The sequence below is a fragment of the Podarcis tiliguerta genome (assembly GCF_965153285.1).
Source record: "Podarcis tiliguerta genome assembly, chromosome: 8".
Taxonomy (NCBI): domain Eukaryota; kingdom Metazoa; phylum Chordata; class Lepidosauria; order Squamata; family Lacertidae; genus Podarcis; species Podarcis tiliguerta.
In genome coordinates this window covers 25,441,052-25,467,068 of record NC_139541.1, presented here as the reverse complement: position 1 = coordinate 25,467,068, position 26,017 = coordinate 25,441,052, and the positions used below count along the sequence as shown (strand labels likewise).

General features: G+C 46.0%; 1 protein-coding gene across 3 annotated transcripts in view; it reads right to left on the bottom strand.

The window, feature by feature from the left end:
- The window catches only part of ACOT7 (acyl-CoA thioesterase 7), a 63,876-nt gene extending 51,656 nt beyond the window's left edge, over window positions 1–12,220 (bottom strand). Inside the window, exon 1 of one of the 3 annotated variants that reach the window (XM_083452242.1) lies at window positions 11,941–12,220. In XM_083452242.1, coding sequence (XP_083308368.1) covers window positions 11,941–12,023 — 83 coding nt within the window. In that variant the 5' untranslated portion in view covers window positions 12,024–12,220. The remainder of the gene's footprint in view (window positions 1–11,940) is intronic. The other 2 variants (XM_083452245.1, XM_083452241.1) reach the window with 2 other exon arrangements.
- Between the last annotated feature and the right edge of the window lie 13,797 nt (window positions 12,221–26,017).

Below are 26,017 nucleotides of genomic sequence, written 5' to 3'. Positions count from 1 at the left end.
CCCACAAGTAAGTAAAAGCTTGAACTCCCCTCATCTTAAATTCTTAAAGATCTACATTCTTCAGGTTGCTTGGCAAGGAAGGGGAGGCTAAAAATATTCTTAAAAATAAAAACCATTGCTGCACCAGCTCTACAATTCTGAGATTCTATGATTAAGAACAGGTACAGCAGAAAGAAGAAAAGGAGGAGATGTTTGTGGGGGGCTGATTGCTCTCCCACTGGAAAGACTGAGAAATGAAGGGCAGAGAGTTTTCCTCCCTTCATGATCCAAACTGGCATGCCATCAGCCATCAATTGAAAAAGGAGTGGGAGCAAGGGAGGAGGCCTGAAAGAGGGCCATCAAGAAGTGGCGCAGTTCTTCCCTTCTGATTGGAGAACTTGCTCTCTAGGGCAAAGGTACCCATGCCATAAAAATGCCTCTTGCAATTGGGAAACTGGCTTGAAGGGTTAAGGGTTCAACAGACTGGACAATTCATAAAACAACACACCTTTTGAGCTCCTCCTTATACAGGCCATCCAGAGGGGAATGGCATCACACTCTACTTTTACTATTACAATTTTCACCCTACGTAAAGTTGGTATGGGAGCCAGATCTTAAGGAACAATTTGAGGTATCTCAATGGATGACAGTCTGGTCTACCCACCCTTTTAGACTATCTCTGCCAGCATTTGGGGGGGGGGGGAGTCTTCCATCAGTAGTATTTTACCCTAGAATGTTTGGCTCACATGTATGTATTTTTCCTATTTTTGATAAAGGTAATGCAGATCCTATATGTAAACAGTAAACTGTATATCTTCTGGTAGCAGCTTGATTAGTCATCACTCAGGGCCGGGAAGACGCTTCATGCTGCACCCTAGATAGCTGGTTCAAGAAAGTTACGTTCATTGCTATTTCAGAGATATTGAGATGTAATCTTCCTGTGGCTAGGAAAGACACTGATTCTTCTGATTTCACCTCTGCTTGTGAGTTATTTTTAATCAATATTTGTTTATTTTATTAAATTTATATACGACAATGCAGTCACACAGGCAAATCCCTTCAGAATACAATTTTATTTGACCATATCTATAAACAGGCAATACATTTTTTCTCATCACTGTACAGTATAAGTTGTGTTTTATACCACATTTATAATTTTATTTGTGTCCATTTCATTCACTCCTGATTTTTTTCTTTTGACTTTATTATCAAGAGCTCCTTGCGCTGAACTTACATTATTTTGTTATTATTGATTGTTTCTCTCTGTGTGTAACGTTGTTCAATATTTTTTAATTAAAAAAGGTATTCTGTCAAACTGTATCCAACTAAGCTTTACATGGAGTAGGTCCACAGAAATCAATAGATCTAAGTTAGTCATGTCTATTAATTTCAATAGGTCTACTTTTTCAAAAGTTGTAAAACAATGAAGTCGACTTAGCTTAAGTACTGATTAAATTTTGTATTTCCTGTTCTAATAATTGTAATGATTCAAATATAGCTGTGTTATTATTCAAAAACATTTGACCAATCAACTGACAGAATCTTTTTTTGGACATCCTTCTCACAAATAATCCTGGGAACTATAGTTTACCCATCACAGAGCCTTGGTTCCCAAACCCCTTTTTAAAAACTACAATTCCCTTTTCTTTGTGGCAGCTTGAGGCTAGAGTACTCCCCCAGTCTCAGACTTTAAGGGAAGGGGAATCTCTACCTATGACTTACATATGGGACTCCCCCATGGTGGGGTGGGCTCTTCCATTTTACATATGTAAATCTGACACTACAAGATCTATAGCCCACAAAGCTGAGGGCAGGCAGTGCCATTCACTTCCTTGGTCTCCCAGGCTAGATACCCAATTCCAAAAAAGATGTGAATATTTCCCTAAAGGCCACCTGATGAATGTGCATCTAAGATGCAAGTTCTAACTGACCAGCCCAAGGCCAACCCACTACCCAAGACAGCACCCAGCCTTACTCCCATACCAGGGCAGTTTAAATTGCAGGATACTCACACCTGATCACTTACCTCCCGAGATTCGTATTCAGCTGGAAGAGCTTTGCTCCCACCTCCCGCCACATCTTCAGCATGGCTGCTCTAAAACTTGTGACCGCTCAGGTACAGAAAGTGGTGCCCAGGTGATGTCTCTGCTCCCTTCACACACATAACTATATTGCTCTTTATATAGTGTCTGGAAATTTCCTACACAAACATTGTCAGTGCTACAAGCCATGAATTTAGAGAACAAACTGATCTTGTGCTATTGACAGAAGAACATACACACGCAAAAAGCATTCCTCTGAATCCAGACAACAACAGACTCTAAAAACAACCATCAAAGACGCTTGACCTCCCCCTAGGAAACAGGAGATGGCTGACAATTCATATGGCTGGTCTCCCTGGTTCAGGGAACTGCTTTAACATCTAACCAGAAGCTCTGGAGAAATAAACAGCAACAGCAAACTGTTTAGCAAGTGGAAGAATCATGTACCTCCCTTTAATTGGAAGCCAACTGCCAATTAAAATACTATTATCAGATGACTTAGCCTATTGCTTCAGTTGCTAAAGCAGGTTTTCAGGTAACTTACAATACAATGACAAAAATGGGAGGCATCTCCTCGCCTCAAAAAGGTTGCTGCAGAGCTGGGAAAGGTTTGATAAAGGGCAACCAGAATGATCACAAGGATGGATCAAAGCTCACAGCACTTGGAGCTTTCCAGTTTGGATAAAAACCAAGAAAGAGGAGAACATGGTGGAGGTGCATAAAATTACACAACTTGTGGGAAAAGGGAATAGAGAAACGTTTGTCTCCCTCTTTCACAATACTAGAACTCAGGGCCATCCAATGAAGATGACTGTTGGAAGTTTCAGGATAGACAAAAGAAAGTGCATCTTCACACAGCACACAATGGAATTCGCTTCATGGAGGATAAGGCTATCAATGGCTACTAGCCACTATGGCTATGTCCCAGTGTCAGAAATCAGCCATGTGCCTGGTGTGTGCCCCCCCCCAACTAACACGGGTCAATTGTGAGAACATGGAGATCTCTGGATGCCAGGTTGGTGACTGGGAAAAGCAAAATGTCACTTACAGAAACATCTGAAATATTTTCCTGGAAGCTTGAATTAGTTTTATTCTGGATTGTTTTATTTGATGTTTTAATGTGCTAGAAAGCAGTATAGAAATTATCATCATCATCATCATTATTCCATTATTATTATTATTATTATTTTCCCAGTAGTGATATGTGGAAGTGAGAGCTGGGCCATAAAGAAGGCTGATCGCAGAAGAATTGATGCTTTTGAATTATGGTGCTGGAGGAGACTCTTGAGAGTCCTATGGAATGCAAGAAGATCAGACCTATCCATTCTGAAGGAAACCAGCCCTGAGTGCTCACTGGAAGGACAGATCCTGAAGCTGAGGCTCCAATACTTTGGCCACCTCATGAGAAGACAAGACTCCCTGGAAAAGACCTCAATGTTGGGAAAGATGGAGGATGCAAGGAGAAGGGGACGACAGAGGACGGTGTTCTCGAAGCTACCAGCATGAGTTTGACCAAACTGTGGGAGGCAGTGGAAGACAGGAGTGCCTGGCGTGCTCTGGTCCATGGGGTCACGAAGTGTCGGACACAACTAAACGACTAAACAACAACAACTGGGGGGAATGGTGCCTAGACATTCTATTGTGGTGACTGTAACCTAGGTTTAATGTGCCATATATCTGAGTTTCTAACACTGCTATGTTCTCTCTCCATTGTCAGAAGCAATATGCCTCTGAACACTAGCCGCTGGGAATCTCATGTAGGAAGAGAGCTTCTCAATGGGGCATCTGTTGGGACTCTGTGAGAACAGGATGCTGGGCTAGATGGGTCTTTCGCCTGATTCCGCTATAGGGCTCTTGCATCCTAAAATGGTGACATAAAGTTCAACTCCTTCTGTGAGCCAAAGAAGACATACTAAAACGTAGGCTGAAGAGAAAAGCGGAATGCTGCTAGACAGCAGGTAATGAGCACAGTGCCTATTCCTATAAGGAGCTTTACGGAATGTGGGACAACGGAGAAAGGGGTCAAAAAATATGAAAGAAGGTGGAATTAAGGGGACATGTAGGCTGGCCAGTGATAAGTTACAGTAGGGGAGGTGGAGTGAAAAATGTAGAAATAGGGAGAACTGCTGAGCCATGAACAAACAAAATCAGAGGAATGAAGTATCTATCTAATGAAGGACGCTTGGTACCATTAATTAGTTGTTATTAGGTTCATTACGTGGCTTCAAATACCCACATGCATGAGTCATCACCGAGGACACGGGTTTCACCTCACTGTTGGGTTCACCATCAGCATTAGGTCATGAAATGCAGGAGGGAGGTGTCTGAGAAGGAGATATTCAAGTTAAGCAAGCTCATGAAACTGTTAAATGAAAGTCCAGGGAGGGAAAGCCACAAAAGAAGCACTGTAAACATTCTCTCTCAGGCCACAATCCTAGGCACACTGATAAAGGAGCAAGTGGCACTGAACTAAATGGGCAGCTTAATTTCCAGATCGATGTGTGCAGGATCGGACTGCCAGGAGCCACCTTGGCCTGCAATATAGAAATCTTCCCATTTCCCCCCGTCCCGATAAGAGAGCCTCCCCCAAAGCCACTCTGTCCGGGAGGTTCCAGACAAGGAAGGGTTTTGCCAATCCACCTATCCCCAAACCTGAAAGGATCCAGAATCTGAGATGAGGAAGAAATCCTGCTTTTAAAATGCTATTTTAAAGAGTTTCAAGCCACCATTGGGAAATTGGGGGGGGGGGGGGGGCGAGGAGAAGCGGAAGAGAAGAATCCATGAAACTACATAAACAGCCGTCAATATAATACAAGCATTGTGCTTTCCATGACCCTGCCACCCAACCATATAGAAATCTGCTCCTGGCATTCAGCAAGACAGTAAAGATGCAAAAGCAGAGGAAGACTGAGAGCTCATTCACTTGAATGAGTTCCACCACAACCGGTACTTTTTCTGTTTGAAAACGCCATATCCAAAACAAAAATGTGAAACAAACAAACAGACAGCATAAGCTTGACAATTAACTAATCCTCACTTGCCTAGAAGTAGAAACATTTTATGGAAAAGTGGCTATGTGGCAAACAAATAAATGGGAAGCGGTTGTAGCAGTTTAGTGGCAGAGCATCTGCTTTACACAAAACCCTAGAGAGCCACTGCCAGTCAATGTAGGTAACACTGAACAAAGCAGGCCAAAGGTTTGACGATTACTTCTTGCGTGCAATTAACTTGCAAAATTGCAGACTTGAGCAGCTGAAATTACACAATTTAACTGCACACAAGGTAGAGAACTTAAAACCTCCTTTAGAGCAGGGCTTTCCTGGTGCGGAATAAGCTCTCAGACTCGCTTACAGAGCTCACAAAATCTTGCAGGAACTTGAACAGTCCCGTGAGATCTTGTGAGAGCATCCCAGAGCCTGGTAAGCAAGTCAGTCTTGCTTGGAAGGTAAGGATGGCTGTGCAGGGACATTTCTTGTATATACGTACCATTGCCAAAACATAACCCCCACGCAAGACATAAGGCAGCTTCCTTTAAAAAAGCAGCAGCCTGCCTCCAGCTCTTGAACATTTCCCAAAAATGTCCTGTAGAGGGCAGAGCCTGCTCACCTTCTGCCAGACAACACTACAATAGGCACTTGGTCCAGGGTGACCTTCTCTGCAGACTCCAGAACAAATTACAACAGCTTGCAGGATTAGAAGAGGCAACCTGTTTGTTTGTTTTCGTTTTGGCTACTTATTCCACACCTGAACCTTTATGAAGGCAGTTTCCTCACATACATCTTCGGAGCAACCAATTTGGTCAGACCCTGCGTTACAAAAAAGAAATCCAAGCCAACAATTTTTTGTCCTACTGAAGGATGCCAAGTAACACTATTTCTGCACTCACCCAATCTCTGTTTTTGAACAGTCAAACAAAGAATTTGATCATCTCACCAGTGGCTTACATAGTTCTCCCCCTCCTAATTTAATTCTCACAGCAACCCTATGAGGTAGGTTAGGCTGAGAGGCAGTGACTGGTCCAATGCCACCCAGCGAGCTTCATGGCCCAGTGGGGATTTCAACACTGGTCTCCCAGGTGATAGTCCAACATACTAACCACTACACCACACTGGCTCTTTATCAGAATAAATATATTGTCCCCGCCCTAGGCATTTAATCAGTGTCAGCTTTAAGATGTTTTCATTCTGCGTCCTGTGTTAAGCTGAATCTAAACTTCTATTGTTAGCAAATGTTAAATTGCATTACTGTACGTATTGTTGGAGGAGACTATTGAGAGTCTCATGGACTGCAAGAAGATCAAGCCTATCCATTCTTAAGGAAATCAGCCCTGAGTGCTCACTGGAAGGACACAACCTGAAGCTGAGGCTCCAATACTTTGGCCACCTCATGAGAAGAGAAGACTCCCTGGAAAAGACCTGATGTTGGGAAAGATTGAGAGCACAAGAAGAAGGGGACGACAGAAGACGAGGTGGTTGGACAGTGTTCTCGAAGCTGTCAGCATGAGTTTGACCAAACTGCGGGAGGCAGTGGAAAACAGGAGTGCCTGGCGTGCTCTGGTCCATGGGGCCACGAAGAGTCGGACACAACTAAACGACTGAACAACAACAATTGTTGGGAAGCGCCCTGAGCAACAAACATTTAGGCCAATCCAGTGCAGAGATAAGACAAAAAGTCAAAACACCACAGACACCTGGATTTTTTAAAGGCACTATCATTTGCATTTTACTGATGGATAACTGAGTGTCCACACATTACATAGGAGCAAATGTGGATTTTCTATTTAGTCATCAAGGATCTGCAGCTAATCTCGGCTCTCTCTGATATGCATACCTGTTCTATATGTCTTCCTTGCATTCACACTTTCTCATTTTTTCAGAAGACATTTATAGATTAAAACTGAAGGCGCCTGCTGAATCTCTATGGGCAGAGTGTGCCACAAGACTGGGCCAATGACACGAACATTACTTGTTTTTGTCAAATGAGCCTTGCCAACTCAGGGAACAACCAAGAATGATCCTGCAAATGATATAAGGGTTTAGACACTCCCTGAGGTACCCTGGACCTAGGATGTTCAGGGCTTTGTCAATTAATAAAAGAACCTTGAACCTGGCTCTGTAGTAGATGGGCAGGCAGGCCTGATGCTTCAACAATGGTGTCCCATGTTCTCAACCAGATGCCCCCATCAGCAATCTGGCCACCACATTCTCTACCAGTTGGAGCTTCTGAACTAGGACCAAGGGCAGCCCCACAGAGAATGCATTGCAGTATTTCAGCCTCAAGGTAACCAACACATGTACTGCAGTGGTCAGGCTATGAACTGGGCTGGTGGCTTTGACAAGGCTATGCAACTGTGTTGCCCTTGAGAAAGTCAGGAATTAAAGCCAGATTGTTCAAACCCAGCTGTCCACTCTGTTTCTGTTTATTGGAATACCACAGTGTCAAAGCAGATTTTACCATCAAACCAACAGCTGAATTTAACTGCAAATATAGTGATTTGCAAAGGGACGCCAGAGGTAGAGAGGACTGGGCTTGGTCAGGAAACGGTACGTTTAAAACAAAAAAGCCATAGTAAAAATAAAGAAATAATTTTAAAAAAGAAGCTTCCAGAGGATATAAATTAAAACGCCAACAGCCCAAGGGAGCTGTTTATGAATGCAATTCCCAATGCACTTATTTTAAACTTAGTCTGCAAATGCACAAAGCTGAGTGAAAACCCAGCAAGTCAGCGCAACTGAGAAGAGCAGATATACAGAGAGCAGCAAACTTCTCTCCTAGATCTCTTAAGTGCCTTTGGTGTAAACCCCACCCCAGAGAGTAAGGAGATTAGAAAACCTCACAGGTGGCAGCAGCCTGGTTAGCGTAATTATTCTCATATGCCTACTGCTAATATGACACCAAGGGAAGGCGAAAACTGGAGCCCTTTAAGTGATTTCCCGGTGTAGGTTCCATTGATCGGAGCACAAATATTGCATTGAGAGGATACACAAAGACAATAGTTTGAATCCAGTAGGAGAAATGTAACTTTGCAGCCTCCACATCTTGCTAATGGCACAGCAGCTCAATAAAAGCTGACCATCACACTGAAAATTCAGCAGGCCTGACTTTCTCCATTTTCAGGAGAGCTCAGGATGGTAGTAGAGAGAAACTAAACTACAGTACATCACAAATCTGCACAGCATCATTTTGTAAATTAACACTCAGGAACATGTGTGTTTCTTTAACCCAAACCTGAAGAAATAGGTTAGTCCCCACCCAGAGCAAACACAATTTATGCCTCCAGGTCATAAAATACTGAGTAAAATATTTACCATCTAAGTGACAATAAGCACTGTTCAAGCAGCAATACCCAGGCTACATTCACACCATGCACTATGATACCACTTTAATAAGTCATAGAGACCTGTATTTATTTAAGATGTTGAGAGTTGTTAGGAGGACCCTATTCCCCTCTGAGAGATATAGTTCCGTGAGTTCCCTGAGAAGAGGAAGTGATTGTGAAATCACATGGAGGACCATAGGTCTTTGAGGAGAATAGGGGCTCCTAACAACTTTCATCACCCTCAACGAAATACAGCTCCCATAACTTTGGGAGGGGGCATAACTATTTAAAGTGGCACCATAGTGCTTTAAATGTATGGTGTGAATGTGGCCAGTATGAAGTGAGGCTCAGGGGGATTGGGCGGGGGGGACGGACAAATAAAATAATAATTAAATTACCTGTTTGATTAGACTGTCTATAATAACCCTCCCCACTCACTGAAAGATTATCCAGCAAAGGTACAGAACCACAAGCTAACACAAATAAAACGGGGAATACAGAAACAGCATTAAAACCCACAACCATTAAAAGCAAATAAGAAGAGCAAAATCTTTCCCAATAAGCTGAAAACCAACAGCAAAGGCCCTGGCAACCAAATAAGGAGAGGGAGTTGTAGAGAGGAACGTCCATAAATCCCCCCCCTCCTTTTGGCCTCCACTACACCTGATGGTGAGTCAGTAATTGGGCAGGTGGTCCACCAAGCCTCCACTTCCCAGAGCCTCTTTAATTTAAAGATTTTTAGGGTAAAACCAACACTTTTGAATTGACCCATAAACGGTTTGAACATCCACTGCGCAATTCTCGAAGGAGATGTGAGCCTCAGTACCAGCACTAGGCAACAGCCTTACTGTTGCATTATGAACCAACTGAAGTTTCCAGATAGCCTTCAGAGGTAGTGTATTACGGTAATGTGATCTGCAGGTTATCAAGATGTGGATGACTGTGGACAAGTTCCTTCCCTGCAGTTGACACACCAGGTGAAATAAACAAGAAGGGGCTGCGAGCCATACAAAGTACCTGAGCATCCACCACTGAGGGCTGGATCTAACAGCAGCTCCTAAACATCTGATCTGTTAGTGGGTGAACAATCCCAGAAATAAATTGGGCAACAGATCTTTCCCCTAGACCCCACAAACAATACCTTGGTCTTAGCTTAACTCCCATCCAGCACATTTGGAGAGCAAAAGCTGCATTACATCAAGCCAGACTCCTTGCACTGAGATATGGGCTTTCTAGAATTTACAAAAAGCCTGCTAGATCAGGCCAGTTGTCCATCTAGTCCAGCATCCTTTCCTCACAGTGGCCAACCAGACGCATGTAGGAAACCCGCAAGCAGGATCCAAGCACAAGGGCATTCTCTCCTCCTATGGTTTCCAGCAACTGGTTATGATAAGAGGCAATGACTGGCCCAAGGTTACTCAGTGAGCTTCATCATGGCTCAGTGGGGATCTGAAGCCTGGTCTCCCAGGTCCTAGTAGTCCAACACTCTAATTACTACACCACACTGTCTCTCTGTTCTTGTCCTGCCAATCCCCATCAGGCTCAGGTGTTTACATAATTTACAAAATAATAACTTTTTTGAACTGATTTATAATGTTGGCCCTTTAGAGTGAATTCTGAAATGTGGCATACACTAGCATCTTGGAAGTCCCATGCAAAGCGTTAGCATTCATTGCATACTAATGCTAAATGTCCATAGTGGAAAATATTTTTCTATTTCTGGATGTTCACAAAAGTAATCTGGGATTGTCAGCATTCATAGTGACAACTGACTTTACCATGCCAACAACTTAACCCCTATATCCCGCCACCAGTCTTCTGCCCCATTTACTTCCAATTTGATCTCCATGAATCCTTTCCTTTTCCAACACTGATAGATAGCAAGAGAGGGTGGATGAATAAGGATGTACCCTCTGAAAGGCCACACCTTGAAGACAAGACAACCTTTGAGCATACAAGTGCCACTTCCCTCACTACATATATTAACAGCAATCTAAGTGGGTTCACTCTCAAAGCAGCCGAACTTTGACTGGCATAGTATCACTGCCATAGAGTGCCCTTCCCAGAGAGACTCCCCAAACTTCCTTGTAGTGCTGTAATGTCGGGTGGAAATAAAACCTAAGAATAAGTTGGACATGTGGGTTAGGCCAAACAGAGCCCATTGAGTCCAGTATTCTGGTCTAACAGTGGCCAACCAGATGCTCCAGAAGCCCACAAGCTTGAGTCTAACAGCAGCCTCTCCACACAATCCCCAGCAGTTGGCATTCAGAGCTACACTGCCTCCAAGCCCAGATGTTTTAATCTAGCCACCATATGTAGTAGCCATTGATAGACTCACAAGAACCTAAGAAGAGCCTACTGGATCAGATCAGCAGATTATCTAGACAGCAATGTTTCTGAATACCAGTTGCTAGAAACCACAGGAGGGGAGAGTGCTTTTGTGCTTGGGTCCTGCTCGTGAGTTTTCCACATGCATTTGGTTGGCCACTGTGAGAACAGGACAGTGGACTAGGTGGCCACCTCTGGCCTGATCCAGCAGGCTCTTTTTATGTTCTATTCGCAGAGTGGCCACTCAATTGCCCCAGCAGGAAGCTCACAAACAGGATTTGACTGCACAGCAATACTCTCTCAGTTTGTGATTCCCAGCAGCTGCTATTCAGTCACATTGCTTCAGACAGTGGAGGTAAAACCCAACAATCATGTCTAGTCATCATGGATAGCCTTTTCCTCCATGAATCTGTCGAAATCCCCTTTAATGCTCTTCAAGCTGGTCGCCAACAGATCTGTTCAGCAAGGCCTCACTGGCTGAAGTGATACTGAGGGTTGCAGCCAACAAAGTTCCACTTAGCATAGATCCATTGAAATTAATGACTCTAAGTCATGTCCATCAATCTCAATGCATCTGCTCCAAGTAGGATTGGCATCAGACACAACCCCGAACCTGCTCTTGGTCTTAAGCAACTCGTGGGTCGGTTGTTCCTGTTGATTTTGGTCCTGCTGATTTCTTATATTTCAAGAAGAGGTGATGCTCTATTTCAGCTCCTTTGGTATTTTAGGGTATTACATCATTTTAACGGGGCAAATCCAAAATAAGCCCAAGTCAGGATGCGCTCACTGAAATTAATGGGGAAAGGGCCAATTGAGGCCCATAAACATCCATGGTTCTACTCTGAGTAACGACCCAATATAGCATATCACTAAGCCGTATTTGTGGTGTCAATTGGCTACAAAGGGTGGGGGGATGAAGTTTAGAAACAGATGTACTGAGTACCCCCGATAAGGGAAGAGGCCCTCTCCCTCCCCCAATTTAGGCTCATAAACTTCCATGGGTCTACTCTGAGTAAGGCTTAGATGGGTACAGTCCAATATCGCATCTCACTATAAGGTATCTGTGGTGTGACATCTGGCAGAAACGATGGGGATCTAATGGTGGTATTGAGTCCTCCTTTTCCCAGGCCCTCTGCACATGCCCAGAGGCGCCCTCTCCCCCCACCCGCCCTTTTATTCTCTCTACACCTTCCACAGCAAAGCCCCCCCCCCCGGGGGGGGGAGGCGGCGTTTTCCTGATAGGACGAGCCCAGTGGCTCTTGGCGGCGGTACCTGCTGATCTGGATGGCGGCCGGGCCGGAGATTGGCGAGGCGGCGGCGGCTTCCCCGCTGGCGGGGCCCCTGGCGAGCTGCATGAGGGAAGCAAGGATGGCGGGAGAGACAACTGGAACCGCAGCAAGAAAAACCGGCCGGCCGACTCAATGACTGACAGGCGGGCCGAGGGAAGGCAACGGAGGGGCGGTGCCTCCCGAAGTAGGACACGCCTTCCCACTCCGCCATTGGCTCTCCGCTCCGGGCACCTCTTCCCTGCCCGCCGCCCGCCCGCCCCCAACTCCCTCCTCATTGGCCAGGCTCTCGCCTCATTTCAAACCGCCGGGCGACCCCTCCCTTGCCCACGTGACGGCAACAAAAGAGCGAAAGGAGGGGGAAGTGGGAGAGGTCGCGGTCTCTAGGGAAGTCGACGGTCGCTTCTTCCGGCTTCGAACGGAACACGCGAGGAGAAGCGTTGCCAAGCGACGGAGGCGCCATAGAGGTGCGCAGGGGTAGAGTGCCCCCCTAAAAGAAACTCTGGCGTGATTAGGCGGCTAATGCCCTGTGCGTAATATAAGATGTGATATCCTCACCATTACAATTATGCTGTGTTTTTATTATTTATTGTATTTTCAAGTGCTATATGATTTATTGAGTGTGCGGTTATAAACCATAATTTATAAGATTATGAATTTTTCATGTTTCTCAATTATTTATATTATATTTATTTAAGTCATTAATTAAAAGCCAAAGGCATGGCAGAAAATAAATGTTTCTCTGTAGCACCTAAAGCTATGGTGCCAGATGAGCCTCCCGAGGGAGAGCATTTCAGGAGTAGGGAGCCACCACTAAAAAGTACCTGTTCGAATGTTGCCACCCCTTGGACTTCCAAAGGAAGACTTCAGATGACAGTTGCAGGGTCTAGGTTGGGGAGAGCTGGTCCTTGAGGTATCAAGGTCCTAAGAGTTTAGGGGTCAAAACCACATTGAATTGAGCCTGGAAACTCATTGGCAGCCAATGCAGTCAGGCCAGGACTAGTGCTATGTATGGGCTAAAACTGACATGCCCTAGGGAACAACTTGGCAGCTGAATTCTGTGCCAGTTGCGATTTCCAAACCACCTTCAAAGGCAGCCCCACATATCATGCATTGCAGTAATATAACCTAGAGGTTACCAGAGCACAGGCAATAGAAGTTAGGCCTATCTCTCTTCAGATAGCGGCTTAGCTGGGCCACCAGCTGAAACTGATGGAAGTCACTTTGTGCCACTGAGGCCACTTGAGCCCTAAAAGAAAGTGATGACTCCAGAAATACCTCCTAGCTACATACCCACTTCTTCAGAGGGAGTGTAACCCCATCAAGAGCAGGCAACCTCCCATCCATCAGGTCTAGTGAATGGCCCACTAACAGTGCCTCCATCTTGTCTGAACTGAACTTCAGTTTATTGGCTCTCATCAAGTCCATTAGCAAGACAAGACATCAGTCCAGTATTTCCACTGTCACCTCAGTAAATGTAAAGAAGTAGAGCTGTGTGTCATCAGCATCCAAAACTCTGGATGACACCACTCAGCGGTTTCATGTAGAGGTTAAAGAGCATGGGGATAATCTTGCACACTGCGGAACCCCACATTGAAGGCTCCATCAGGCTAAACAGCACTCCCCAAACACCAGTCTCTGAAAGCAACCATTTATGTAGAAATGGAACCACCACAAAGCAGAGTGACCCACCCTCAATCTGGACAGCCTCTCCAGAAGGATATCATGGTCAATGTTATGGAAAGTCACTGAGAGACCAAGGAGAATTAACAGGGACTCATTCCCCCTGTCTCTCTCCTGACAGAAGTCATCTTATGGGGTGACCGCAATTAATATGGATCTAGAAAATCAGTTTCATCCAAGAGAGCTGTAAAAAAAAAAGGGGGGAACCACCTCAATGATCAAGACTCAAAAATCATAAACCTTTATTGTCGTCAACATCTTTATGGGGATGAAGAAGGGAGGGAACCCTTAAAAATAACCCAAACTCCACCCAGTTTCCAAAGAGGGTAGCCCCAATTGTGTTGTTTGCCAACCTTCCCTAGCCCCCTGCCAACCCCACCATCACTTCTCTTTACCCTTCACTCAATCCCCGCATTCCCTCAGTTCCTTCAAGCACCCCTGTATCCATAGGATATGCTTTAAATGTATGGTGTGAGCAGGAGTGTTGCAGGTGCAAATCCTTCTGTTTTTCTGAAGATACCGTATTTTCCCTCCCAGTCCCATCTCACCCAAGCAATAAACTGCTGTCTGCTATAATGAACTGTATGTCCCGATTACCCCCATTTCACAGATTTTTTTAAAAATGCTAACCATTATTTTAAAGTGGGGAGAGATCAGGCTAATAGGCCTGGCATGACTCAGCAACTTGCCTCCATCTTGCCTTCCAGCTGGTTTTCCTCTCTAAGTGCTATTTTTAGACTTTTAGAGGCAAATCAATTATTTAATGCTTCAAAGGAGTTCTTTCAGGGGATTATTTTTCCAGTGTGCCTTTTCCTTTTGTTTATTTGCTTTTTTAAAAACAACAAAACAAATATTCTGCTGCAGAGTTTCCTTGTGTTAATTTTCACTCTGTCTAAGTTTGACAGCCTGATTCAAAGCATCTTCACTGAGAAGTGAATCCCTTGCTCCTAACCATGTAACCTTAATGACGTTTGGTGGCTGAGAATGTTTTAGAGGGATTGGAACAAAATCAGAGACATCCAAGCACAAGTCGCTGGGTCAAATTCATGACTGCCGCATGACCCAAATTCACTTACGCTATCTGCACATTAGCAGCTGAAAATGCAGAGGCTCCACGAGTGCTTGAGTTTATCTGGGGTTTGGTTTCCTTGGAATGGAGGGCAATGGAGATTGTGGTGTCTTTAGGATACAGTATATGGTTCTATTTGCACATACATGCACTCTGAGCATATGATGAAGTGGTGCACAGCATTAGCACCCTGACCAATCATGCTTTCCCAGTAGGGTTACAAGGAAGCCCCACACCACAGCTCTTGGGTGCAGCTCAGAGAAAGACAAGCCTCTGTTTCTCTAGCTTCCAGAAGCGGCCATGTATTATTGGGGGAACTGTGAATTAGGTGGGCTTCCATTAAAATGAAAAGCAAAACAAATAACCCATCTGTCCCTAGGCAAGACCTCACAGCTGACCAGCTGTGGAGCAGCACCTCTCAGTTTCTTGCCTTCTATTACATCCAGTAAACAAAAGCTAAGGGGACTTGGAGTTACTGCACTCACTCCTACTGGTTCCACTAGATGGCAGGAAAGTGCAAAATAAATAAAGCGGCCCTTCTTTAACTTCTATAGTAGGGTTGCCATATTCCCAAAAGTGAAAACCAGGAGAAAGTTGTTGAACTTTTTTTTTTTGGAACATCTCCCCTCTAAAAAAACCAAACCACACTTCTGTAATTCATTCAGGTCCTGTTGATTAAAATCTTCAGTGCTGGTTGGAGTTAATCAGACGACATTGGGTTTTTGGGTAATACCCATTACCCCCATTGTTGAGCGCTGCAAAATGTGGGGTTTTCACTGCAAAACGCTGCAAAACTTTTACCCAAGTTTGGCGCCTGTTTGGAGCAAACTGGACAACGTTGGGTTTGGGGGCATTAACTATGACCCCCTTTTTGATGTATCAGTTACTCTGTGAGGTGCGCAAAATGTGGAGTTATTGCTGCGAAACGCTTGTGAAACTTTGGCGCCGGTTTTGAGGGATCCCAGATTTTGGGGTTCATAGTTAATGAAGCCCTTTTATGGCAAGGTTCCAGAGTTCCGAGTTAGAGGCCTGAGCCTCCATCTGCTCATGCTCAGAGGCCCAATACTTAAGTATTTAAAAGATCAGAGTCAATAGATGCATATTTTAATAGTATGCATTTAAATAAATCTTGTACGTAAATCTTGTACATAAATGCAAATTGTGGTGCAGCGATAAAACTGCTAGCACATTTGCAAAGCTAAGCAGGGTCCAGTTTTGTTTCATACTGGATGGGCTTATATTGAGATTCCTGCCTTGTAGGGGGTTGAAATAGAGGTCCCTTCCAATTCTACAATTCGATCATTCTGTGCTAAACAATGACTAATGGTAGTTACATTTTACAGAGGGCAAGGAATGAACTGCCTAGCCAAAATTACCTCAAATATTTTTTTTTCACCAGAACCCAGATTTCCCAAATCAGGTTTTTTAATACACATCTTTATTGGTTTAAAATACAATCATACAATTAAGGTAAGTACAACAAAGTTAAACACAAAAAGAAAAAAAGAAAAGAAAAAAGAAAAAAAAGAATTATCCACATCAAAAAGTACAAAAGGAAGTTTAAAAGTAACAAGAAAAGAAAAAGGAAGTAATAATTAAAAGTACCAGATATTTATACAACATCATGTCTTACCCAATAAAGTCTTCTGTGAAAAACTTCCAATTGTTCTCATTATACTTTTTCTATTCTCTTGATTTCATCACAGAGTTTGTTTTATATCTTCTTCCATATATTCCTCCAAGTTGTTTATTCCACTGATTTATTATACAGAAGTATCATTCAATTCTGCTAGGATGATATAATTTTTACAATATAGTCATATATTCCTTAAAGATTTTCCATTCTCCATATACATTTTGATTTAAGATTCCCCTGACTTTTCCAGTCAACTTTTCTAATTGGAAATACTCTATCATGAGTGTTTGCCGTTCTGTTATTGTTTGTGTTGTTTCTCATTTCCAACTTCTGGCCATCAGTATTCTTGCAGCTGTGATTGTGTACATAAACAGTGGTCTTGTGTTTTGCTTAATTTCTATTGGCAATATTCCTAATAGGAAAATCTCCAGCCTTTTTTTGATGGTAAATTTAAATAATTTCTTAAATTCGTCATATATGTTATTCCAAAATTTGCTTATAAATATGCAGGTCCACCACATGTGATAGTAAGACCCTATCTCCTTTTTGCATCGCCAACATGTTGGCCTTTGTACATTTTAGCGAGTTTTAATGGGGTGTGATGCCATCTGTAAAGCATCTTCATGGCATTCTCCCTCAAGTTATAACATGATGTAAATTTGATATTATATCCAAAGTCTTGCACCCACCTTATCATTGATGTTTTTACCTGCTCGTCTTTCACTTCCCACTCTAAAAGATATTCATACATTCTTGATATATACCGTATTTTTCGCCCTATAAGACGCACTTTTCCCCCTCCAAAAATGAAGCGGAAATCTGGGTGCGTCCTATGGGGCGAATGCAGGCTTTCGCTGAAGCGTGGAGAGCGAGAGCGGTCGGTGCGCACCAACCCCTCTCGCTCTCCAGGCTTCAGGAAGACATCCGCAGCCTAGGCAGCCCTGCAGGAGGTCCCGCAGGGATGTCTAGGCTGCGGATAGCAGCCTGCCGCCTGGCGGGTGGGGCGCCCTGAAGCAGAGCGCCCCTCGCGCCGGGCAGACACCCGCAGCGTGGGGAGCCCTCCAGGAGTTCCCTGCAGAGCTCCCCACGCTGCGGATAGCAGCCTGCTGCCTGGTGCGAGGGGCGCTCTGCTTCAGGGCGCCCCTCACGCCAGGCAGACACCCGCAGCGTGGGGAGCCCTCCAGGAGTTCCCTGCAGCGCTCCCCACGCTGCGGATAGCAGCCTGCTGCCTGGTGCGAGGGGCGCTCTGCTTCAGGGCGCCCCTCGCGCCAGGCAGACACCCGCAGCATGGGGAGCCCTCCAGGAGTTCCCTGCAGCGCTCCCCACGCTGCGGATAGCAGCCTGCTGCCTGGCGCGAGGGGCGCTCTGCTTCAGGGCGCCCCTCACGCCAGGCAGACACCTGCAGCGTGGGGAGCCCTCCAGGAGTTCCCTGCAGCGCTCCCCACGCTGCGGATAGCAGCCTGCAGCCCGGCGGGCGGGGCGCCCTGAAGCAGAGCGCCCCTCGCGCCGGGCATACATCTGCAGCTAGGGGAACGCTGCAGGAGGTCCCAGCAGCGCTCCCCACGCTGCGGATAGCAGCCTGCTGCCTGGCGCGAGGGGCGCTCTGCTTCAGGGCGCCCCTCACGCCAGGCAGACACCTGCAGCGTGGGGAGCCCTCCAGGAGTTCCCTGCAGCGCTCCCCACGCTGCGGATAGCAGCCTGCAGCCCGGCGGGCGGGGCGCCCTGAAGCAGAGCGCCCCTCGCGCCAGGCAGACATCCGCAGCGTCGGGAGCCTTCCAGGAGCTCCCAGCAGCGCTCCCCACGCTGCGGATAGCAGCTTGCCGCCCGGCGCGAGGGGCGCTCTGCTTCAGGGCGCCCCTCACGCCAGGCAGACACCCGCAGCGTGGGGAGCCCTCCAGGAGTTCCCCGCAGCGCTCCCCACGCTGCAGATAGCAGCCTGCTGCCTGGCGCGAGGGGCGCTCTGCTTCAGGGCGCCCCTCGCGCCAGGCAGACACCCGCAGCGTGGGGAGCCCTCCAGGAGTTCCCCGCAGCGCTCCCCACGCTGCAGATAGCAGCCTGCTGCCTGGCGCGAGGGGCGCTCTGCTTCAGGGCGCCCCTCGCGCCAGGCAGACACCCGCAGCGTGGGGAGCCCTCCAGGAGTTCCCCGCAGCGCTCCCCACGCTGCAGATAGCAGCCTGCTGCCTGGCGCGAGGGGCGCTCTGCTTCAGGGCGCCCCTCACGCCGGGCAGACATTGGCCAGCCCCACAAGCTCCGGGGACAGCAGGGAGGCGCAGCGCCGCCACCCCGCTGTTCCTCGACCTGGTTGGGTTTCCCGGACCTGCTTTTGGGGGGAAAATAAAGGAAATTTTTTTTTCCTTTATTTCCCCCCCAAAAAACTAGGTGCGTCCTATGGGACGGAGCGTCCTATGGGACGAAAAATACGGTACTTTCCTTTATTATATATTAATTCTCTTTCAAAAATGGAAGTTTCTTTGGTAAGACCTTATTTCTTATCTGTACACATTTTTTTATTTAGTTGGAAATACTGTATCCAATCAGACAGGTGGCATCTAATTTCATCGTATTTTTTTAAAGTTGGCTTATCTTTGTCTGATTCTAGTACTATCCGGTAGGTGGGCCACTCTCCCTTCATGTTTTTCCTTTTAACTACTATTGCTTCTGCTGGAGATGCCCACAAAGGTATCTTTGGTTCCAAAACCCCTCTATATTTACTCCATATCTTATAAAGTGATCTCCTTATTACATGGCTTAAGAAACCTTTGTGGACCTTCACCTTTTCGTATATTAGATAGGCGTGCCACCCAAACCAGTTGTCATGCCCCTCAAGATCCAACACGTCTGTGTCTTTTCATGTGATCCATTTTTTAGCCATACTAATCCTGCTGCAGCATGATATAATTCCAGATCTGGTAGTCCAAATCCTCCTCTTTCCCTTTTGTCTATCAATACCTGATGTTTAATTCTCAGGTTATTTCCGTTCCAGACAAATCTGGCTAATTCCTTTTTCCAATCCTGGAAGCATTTCATTCCTCCCAGAATTGGTAGGGTTTGAAACAAAAAAATCATTTTTGGGAGGATGTTCATTTTTACTACCGAGATTCTTCCCCAAAGGGAGAGGTGTAATTTAGTCCAGTTTTCCATATCCTTTTTTATGTCTTTTCATGTTTTAATATAGTTATCTTCGTAGAGATTTATATTTTTATTTGAAATGATGTATGGAAGTGAGAGCTGGACCATAAAGAAGGCTGACCACTGAAGAATTGATGCTTTTGAATTATGGTGCTGGAGGAAACTCTTGAGAGTCCCATGGACTACAAGAAGATCAAACCTATCCATTTTTAAGGAAATCAGCCCTGACTGCTCACTGGAAGGACAGGTCGTGAAGCTGAGGCTCCAATACTTTGGCCACCTCATGAGAAGAGAAGACTCCCTGGAAAAGACCCTGATGTTGGGAAAGATTGAGGGCACAAGGAGAAGGGGATGACAGAGGATGAGATGGTTGGACAGTGTTCTCGAAGCTACCAGCATGAGTTTGACCAAACTGCGGGAGGCAGTGGAAGACAGGAGTGCCTGGCGTGCTCTGGTCCATGGGGTCACGAAGAGTCGGACACAACTAAACGACTAAACAACAATAACATTCTCTGGTTGGCCTCTGTTATTTTCTCCTACTCATAGGAAACCTACGTAAGGACTCTATATGGGCTCTTGGATACCCCATAAGTGAAAAAGGGCAGATTTTTGTTTACAACAGAATGCAGAGTTCCTGGGCAGAGAGAATAAAAGCATCATCTCTTATGCCTAAATTTGGGCTTGAAAATTAGCATATAAACAAAGACTGGAAATCCTGCCTTCCTAACAATGAACTGGTGTTAAATGTTTTAGGATGATGCCAACCACCAACTAAAAAAAAGTTTGTGAGATGGCTTCTGATAAAATCTTGTTCTGTTGTCCAGGTGAGATGAGGAAAAGAGATTAGCATATCTTTGATACTCTGCTGTCAAGAGCCTTGAGGCTATTGAAACTTCTCCATTAGGTACTGTGAGGACTGAGTGGCCAAAAAGTGACCCTGTCTTGCCTGGACATCCCTAATAGGAACCTGATGCTCTTTTCCATTTGCAAATGATAAGGGAAGAATGATAGTGATTGACAAAAGGAATAAGACAATGAATTGACCTGCTGATATTGCACCTCAGTTGGCTTGGAGCATGCAAACCTGGCTTTCTGTAACAGAATCTCTCTTGAGACTCCCCCCCCCCAGGCCACAATCTGAGGTGCAGGCTATCGTAGCCCAAACTGGATATTTTTAGGGGTGCTTAAGAACACCCTGGCAGATGAGACTGAAGGACCATCAAGCCCAATGTCCTGTTCCATCAGTGAGCAGAAGGCGACCACACTCTGCTGTGACCCTAGCAAGTGTGCCATGCAATGCTATCACCAGGATTTATGGGGCTCTTGGGCAAGATATGCTTGGTGGGTGCCCTTTCTTCCTTGCTGCCATGGTCACACACTTCCTCACCTTCCCTTTTCTGAGCCTGGTTCAATACCTGTTGCTCCTCCCTCTCCACAGAGAGCTGGTAGCACAAGTGGCAAGGAGGGAGAGGGGCAGCCGGAAGGTGGTAGGGAGACCATCTGAGGCAGAAGACTGGTCCTTGCCATAGAGCCACACAGACTGGAAGCCCTGCAAATATTTCTCCTAGAAAATAGCACCCCCAGTGGCGTGGATGTACCATTTTAGGTCAGGCCAAAGTCTAATGTGGAGTACCTAATATTATTTGCATTTATATCCCACCCTTTTCTCCAATGAGCTCAAAGTGGTGTACATGGTTTTCTCCCTCCTCTGTCTTTCTTCTTCTTCTTCTTCTTCTTCTTCTTCTTCTTCTTCTTCTTCTTCTTCGGTGATCACTTTAATCCCTACAACAACCCTGTGAGGTAGGCTAGGCTGAGAGATTGTGACTGGGCCATAGTTGACTCAATGGCTAAGTGGGAATTTGAACCCTGGTCTCCTGGTTATAGGCGTGCATGAATAAGCACAAAACAATGGAGCCAAGAGGGGGAGTGAAGGGAAGTCAAGGGATTTATGAAATCCCAGGGTATGGTGATGTTATGATTTGTATATACAGTTGAGTTAAGAATTATGGTTTGAATTTTTGTTTGTGATATTTTTGTTATTAGAAAATTAATAAATTCTATTCAAAAAAAAGGAGAAAAAAGAACCCTGGTCTCCCAGATTCTAGTCCATCACTCTTAACCATTAGACCACACTGACTCTCCCCAATTCTTTTTACTGTTATGTATATTGGCAAGTATTTTCTTGATTGAAGTGTGCCTAGTTATGTCTTGGGTTCGACCCAATGCTATAGTGCCTAATAAAGGACATGTTTGTGTGAATGAGAGTGAAATTTGGGATACCCCAGAACTGATTCGTTTATGCCTACCTGGCAATTATGTACACATTGGCCCTGGGACTGCAAAGCTGAAGAGAACCGCACACTTTGCCTCTGCCATCAGCCAGTGACACCCAGGACCCCTGGGAGGTTGCACCCCTGCCTCCCAGAGAGAAAGGTAAGGCCAACCTGACCCCATCCATTAGCCAAAGAAGAGCTCCCTGCCTGCCTGCCTGCCTGCCTGCCTGGGGGCACTTCCAATTGGCCTATTTATCAAACATTCATTCTGATTCATTCTCAGGGAGATTATATGTCTCTTGCATCAAAGCAAATGTTACCTGGTGCATTTCCTGGTCACTTTCCTTATCACACAAAAATCTGATCTCTGGGGGAAGCGGGTTTGTTACAAAATACCTTCTAATCAACATATGATGTCAGAAGAGCCTGCTGGATCAGGCCAATGGTACACCTAGTCCAGCGACCTGTTCTCACAATGGCCAACCAGGTGTCTGTGAGAAAGCAGAACCAGAGCACAAGAGCCCAACTCACTTCTGTGGTTCCCAGAAGCATTGCTGCCTCTGATCATGGAGGCAGAGCATAGCCATTGTGCCTGGTAGCCATTGGTATCCATTCATGAATCAGTCCATGCCTCTTTTAAAGTCAGCCATGTTAGTGGCCATCACCGTGTCCTGTGGCAGTGAGTTCCACAGTTTAACTACACACTGTGTGAAGGACTTTCTTTTATCTGTTCCGAATCTTCCAACAGTCAGCTTAATCGGATATCCATGAGTTCTAAGTTTTATGAAAAAGAGGAAAACCTTTATTTGCTTTGTCCGTGTTATGCAAAGTTTTATAAACTTCTATCATGTCACCTCTGGCTTGCCTTTTTTGTAAAGGAAAAAGTCCCAGACGCTATAACAGGGGTTTGCAACCTTTAAGACAAAAAGAGCCACTTGGACCTGTTTCTGAAGGGGAAAAAAACTGGGAGCCGCAAAACTCGTCATTATAAAAATAACTTTTTTGTCACTTTTTTATTATTTCTTTGTTTGACCCCTCAGAATTACTCCTCCTCATAGAAATAAACGTTAAATTAACAAGTTACCTTTTTGTGTGTGTGTGTTCTTCACTCCCCTTCAAAACAGTGACCAGCGTACATGCCCCCTTTCAATGCAATGCCCAGCGTACATGCCCCTTACAATGTAGCGGGCGGGCGGGAAGGTGACGTCGGGACGGTGCGTGACTAACGCATGCACCGCCCCCATGCGACGTCACAGCCAGTACAGCGCCCGCTACAGTGGGGAGTGTTGGGGCGCACAATGCGCCTCCTCCCCTCGCTAGTATCCGCCCCAGAGCCGCGGCAAAGGTGTAAAAGAGCCACATGCGGCTCCGGAGCCGCGGGTTGCAGACCCCTGCGCTATAACCTTTCTTGATAGGGCAATTGGCAACCTGAACTGGCTGGGATGTGGCTGAATCCCACCTAGAAATAACAACCGCCTGGAAGTGCCCTGAAATAACCTGTATATAAGAACTTTGTTGCTGAGAATTTGTGCCTTGGTTTGCTTTTTGACTCCTCCCTCCTCCTCCCTTTTTGTGTGCGTGTTGGGTCTTTGAGGATGAAAGCCTCAGGGCAAGGATTGCCTTATTACTGATTTTTGTAAGCTAGCCTGGAAACCTTTTCTAATTGAAGCATGGGGTTAAAATGCCCTAAATAATTTTCCCATGGGGCCGGCGGCGTGTTTGAGAGTGGTGGCCTTGAAAACAAAGCAAATAAGGAACTGGAAATTGGGAACCAAATTCCGCCTCATAGTTTATGCATCTGGCTGAGGTTAGTTTGAGCAGGCAAATGGGGTCCAGAAACCAAGGCAGGATGCTGAGCACTCTGCAGAGGAGGTGCTTAATTGCACAGACAAAATATCTTGGGGGAAGAAGAAGGCGTTCTTAAAGGGAGCGACAGCAATCCATTGCCTAGGGAAGGAGTTTGAGTCAAGGAGACCTAGCAAAGAAAGCAGACCTAAGAGAATGGGGATCTTCTGAATGATTGCCAGTTGCTGGAAAACACAGGAGGGGAGATTGTTCTTGGGCTCAGATCCTGCTTGAAGGTTTCCCATTGCTACATCCAGGGCAGGATCCTGCACTAGGTGGGCCTGATGCAAGCAGACTCTCCTTGCATCTCAGCTTGAGAGCAAAAGCCACGCCCGACTTTCCTGCCACCACCGTAGTCTCTGTTCTCTCCCCAGGCCTGGGAAACTGTTGCTGCAAGGCAGCTCAAACCTGGCGCTCCTTGCAATTTTCCCACGTCTTGTCTTCGGAAGCGTGATTGCATAGCTCTTGAGCGCCGGGAGGGAGGGAGGCGGGGGGAGACAGATGCTGACATGTGCTCCAGCTTGTTGCGGTTTGAGCTCCTATAGAAAACTCCTCCGTCAAGCAGCTCCTTCCTGGTGATTCATAGCGACGCTTCCGGGCAGCAGCCAGAGCGAAACTAGGAGACTGCCTGCCTGTGCCTGCAGGCCTAGGAGGCTGTTCTCGGGCTCCAGGGGTCAGACCTGCTGCCTCCAGGTAGATCCACCTCCGACTGATGCCAGTTATTATGGGCGGAGGTTTCCACGGGTTGGCACATCCTTCCTGCCCTCGGGCACATCAGGTGACAAGACCGAGGATGTGGGAAAAGGTCATGGCGGAGACAAAGGCGCAGTCGGTTTACTCGTTCCCAGTTCCTTGTTTGCATGGCGCTTAGACACACAGCTCATTTGGAAAGCTCTGAAAAGTGGAGAGAGAGATAATTTTTCCTCCCTCTCGCAGAGGGAGCTCGTGGCATTCAATGAAAACATGAACGTAGTCAGGATATTTGTTAAGGGGTCAGGATTTTGGGGGCAGAACCAATGTGATTGGTCAGTTAGTTAAGTATCTCTATTGTTTTACTTGATGGAGGAGGCAGGTGCCCACCCCCCTCTTGACTATGCCCATGAATGAATGAAGATGAATGTTGCAAGATGCAGGGCAGATAAAAGAAAGGACTTCTTCATGCAGTGCATAGTTAAACTGTGGAACTCCCTCCCACTGGAGGCAGGGATGACCACCAACCTGGATGGCTTTAAAAGAGTATTAGACAAATTCATGGAGGAGGAGAAGGCTATCAATAGCTACTAGTCATGATGACTATGCTTTGCCTCCACAGTAAATGTAAAGGGACCCCTGACCATTAGCTCCCGACTCTGGGGTTGCAGCACTTTATTGGCTGAGGGAGCCGGCGTACTGCTTCCGGGTCATGTGGCCAACATGACTAAGCCACTTCTGGAGAACCAGAACAGCACACGGAAACACAGTTTACCTTCCTGCCAGAGCGGTACCTGTTTATCTACTTGCACTTTGACGTGCTTTCGAACTGCTAAGTTGGCAGGAGCAGGGACCAAGCAACGGGAGCTCACCCTGTCACAGGGATTTGAACCGCTGACCTTTTGATCGGCAAGCCCTAGGCTCTGTGGTTTAACCCACAGCGCCACCTGTGTCCCTTTTTCTTTGCCTCCATAGTCATATGCAATAAATGTTTTTGAACACCAGTTACTGGGAATCACAGGGTTAGGAGGGTGCTCTCGCACTCAGGTCCTGCTTGTGGGCTTCCCTTTTGGGCATCTAGGATGTTGGACTAGATGGGTCATTGGGCTGATCCAGCAGGTTCTTCTTTCGTTCTTAAAAGAATTGATATGTCCCTAAACCTTGGAAGGAATGGAGGAGGGGACCGTCTCCTTTGAGATGCATATTGTACGCACACACACACACCGTAACAAAGCTCTTGTGTTTGCTGAGTGCTCAGGCACATATGCGATGGCCCCATGTGACAAAAACAAATAAGGAAGTGGGAGTGGGTGTGCCCCCACAATAACTATCAGAGGGAAAGCTGCCACGTCAGCAAAGTTAAAAATATTAAATAAATAAAAAGCAGAAAGGGCAGGAGATCTGAATCGTGGCCTCTGGCTGGCTTGTTGGCCGAGACCCTTCAGTGTGAACTGGTTCATGAGGAGCTGGGCCTTAAACCTACACGGGAGAAGTACCTGTGCACACAAATTAAGGATTTAAAATGGTATGCACTGTGGTCATCTAAACCACATAGACCACTCTCAATGGAAGTGAGAGAGTGTTCTATGAAAATCTTTCAAAGATGGCACAACACAATTGCCTCTATGACGTCACAATCTTCTCAGAACTGTCGGAGGGGTTGTGGAAAAAGAGGCACCATTTTCCACCTATGGTGGAAATGCCCACAGTTGTTTTTTCAAATTCTGGAATATGGTTT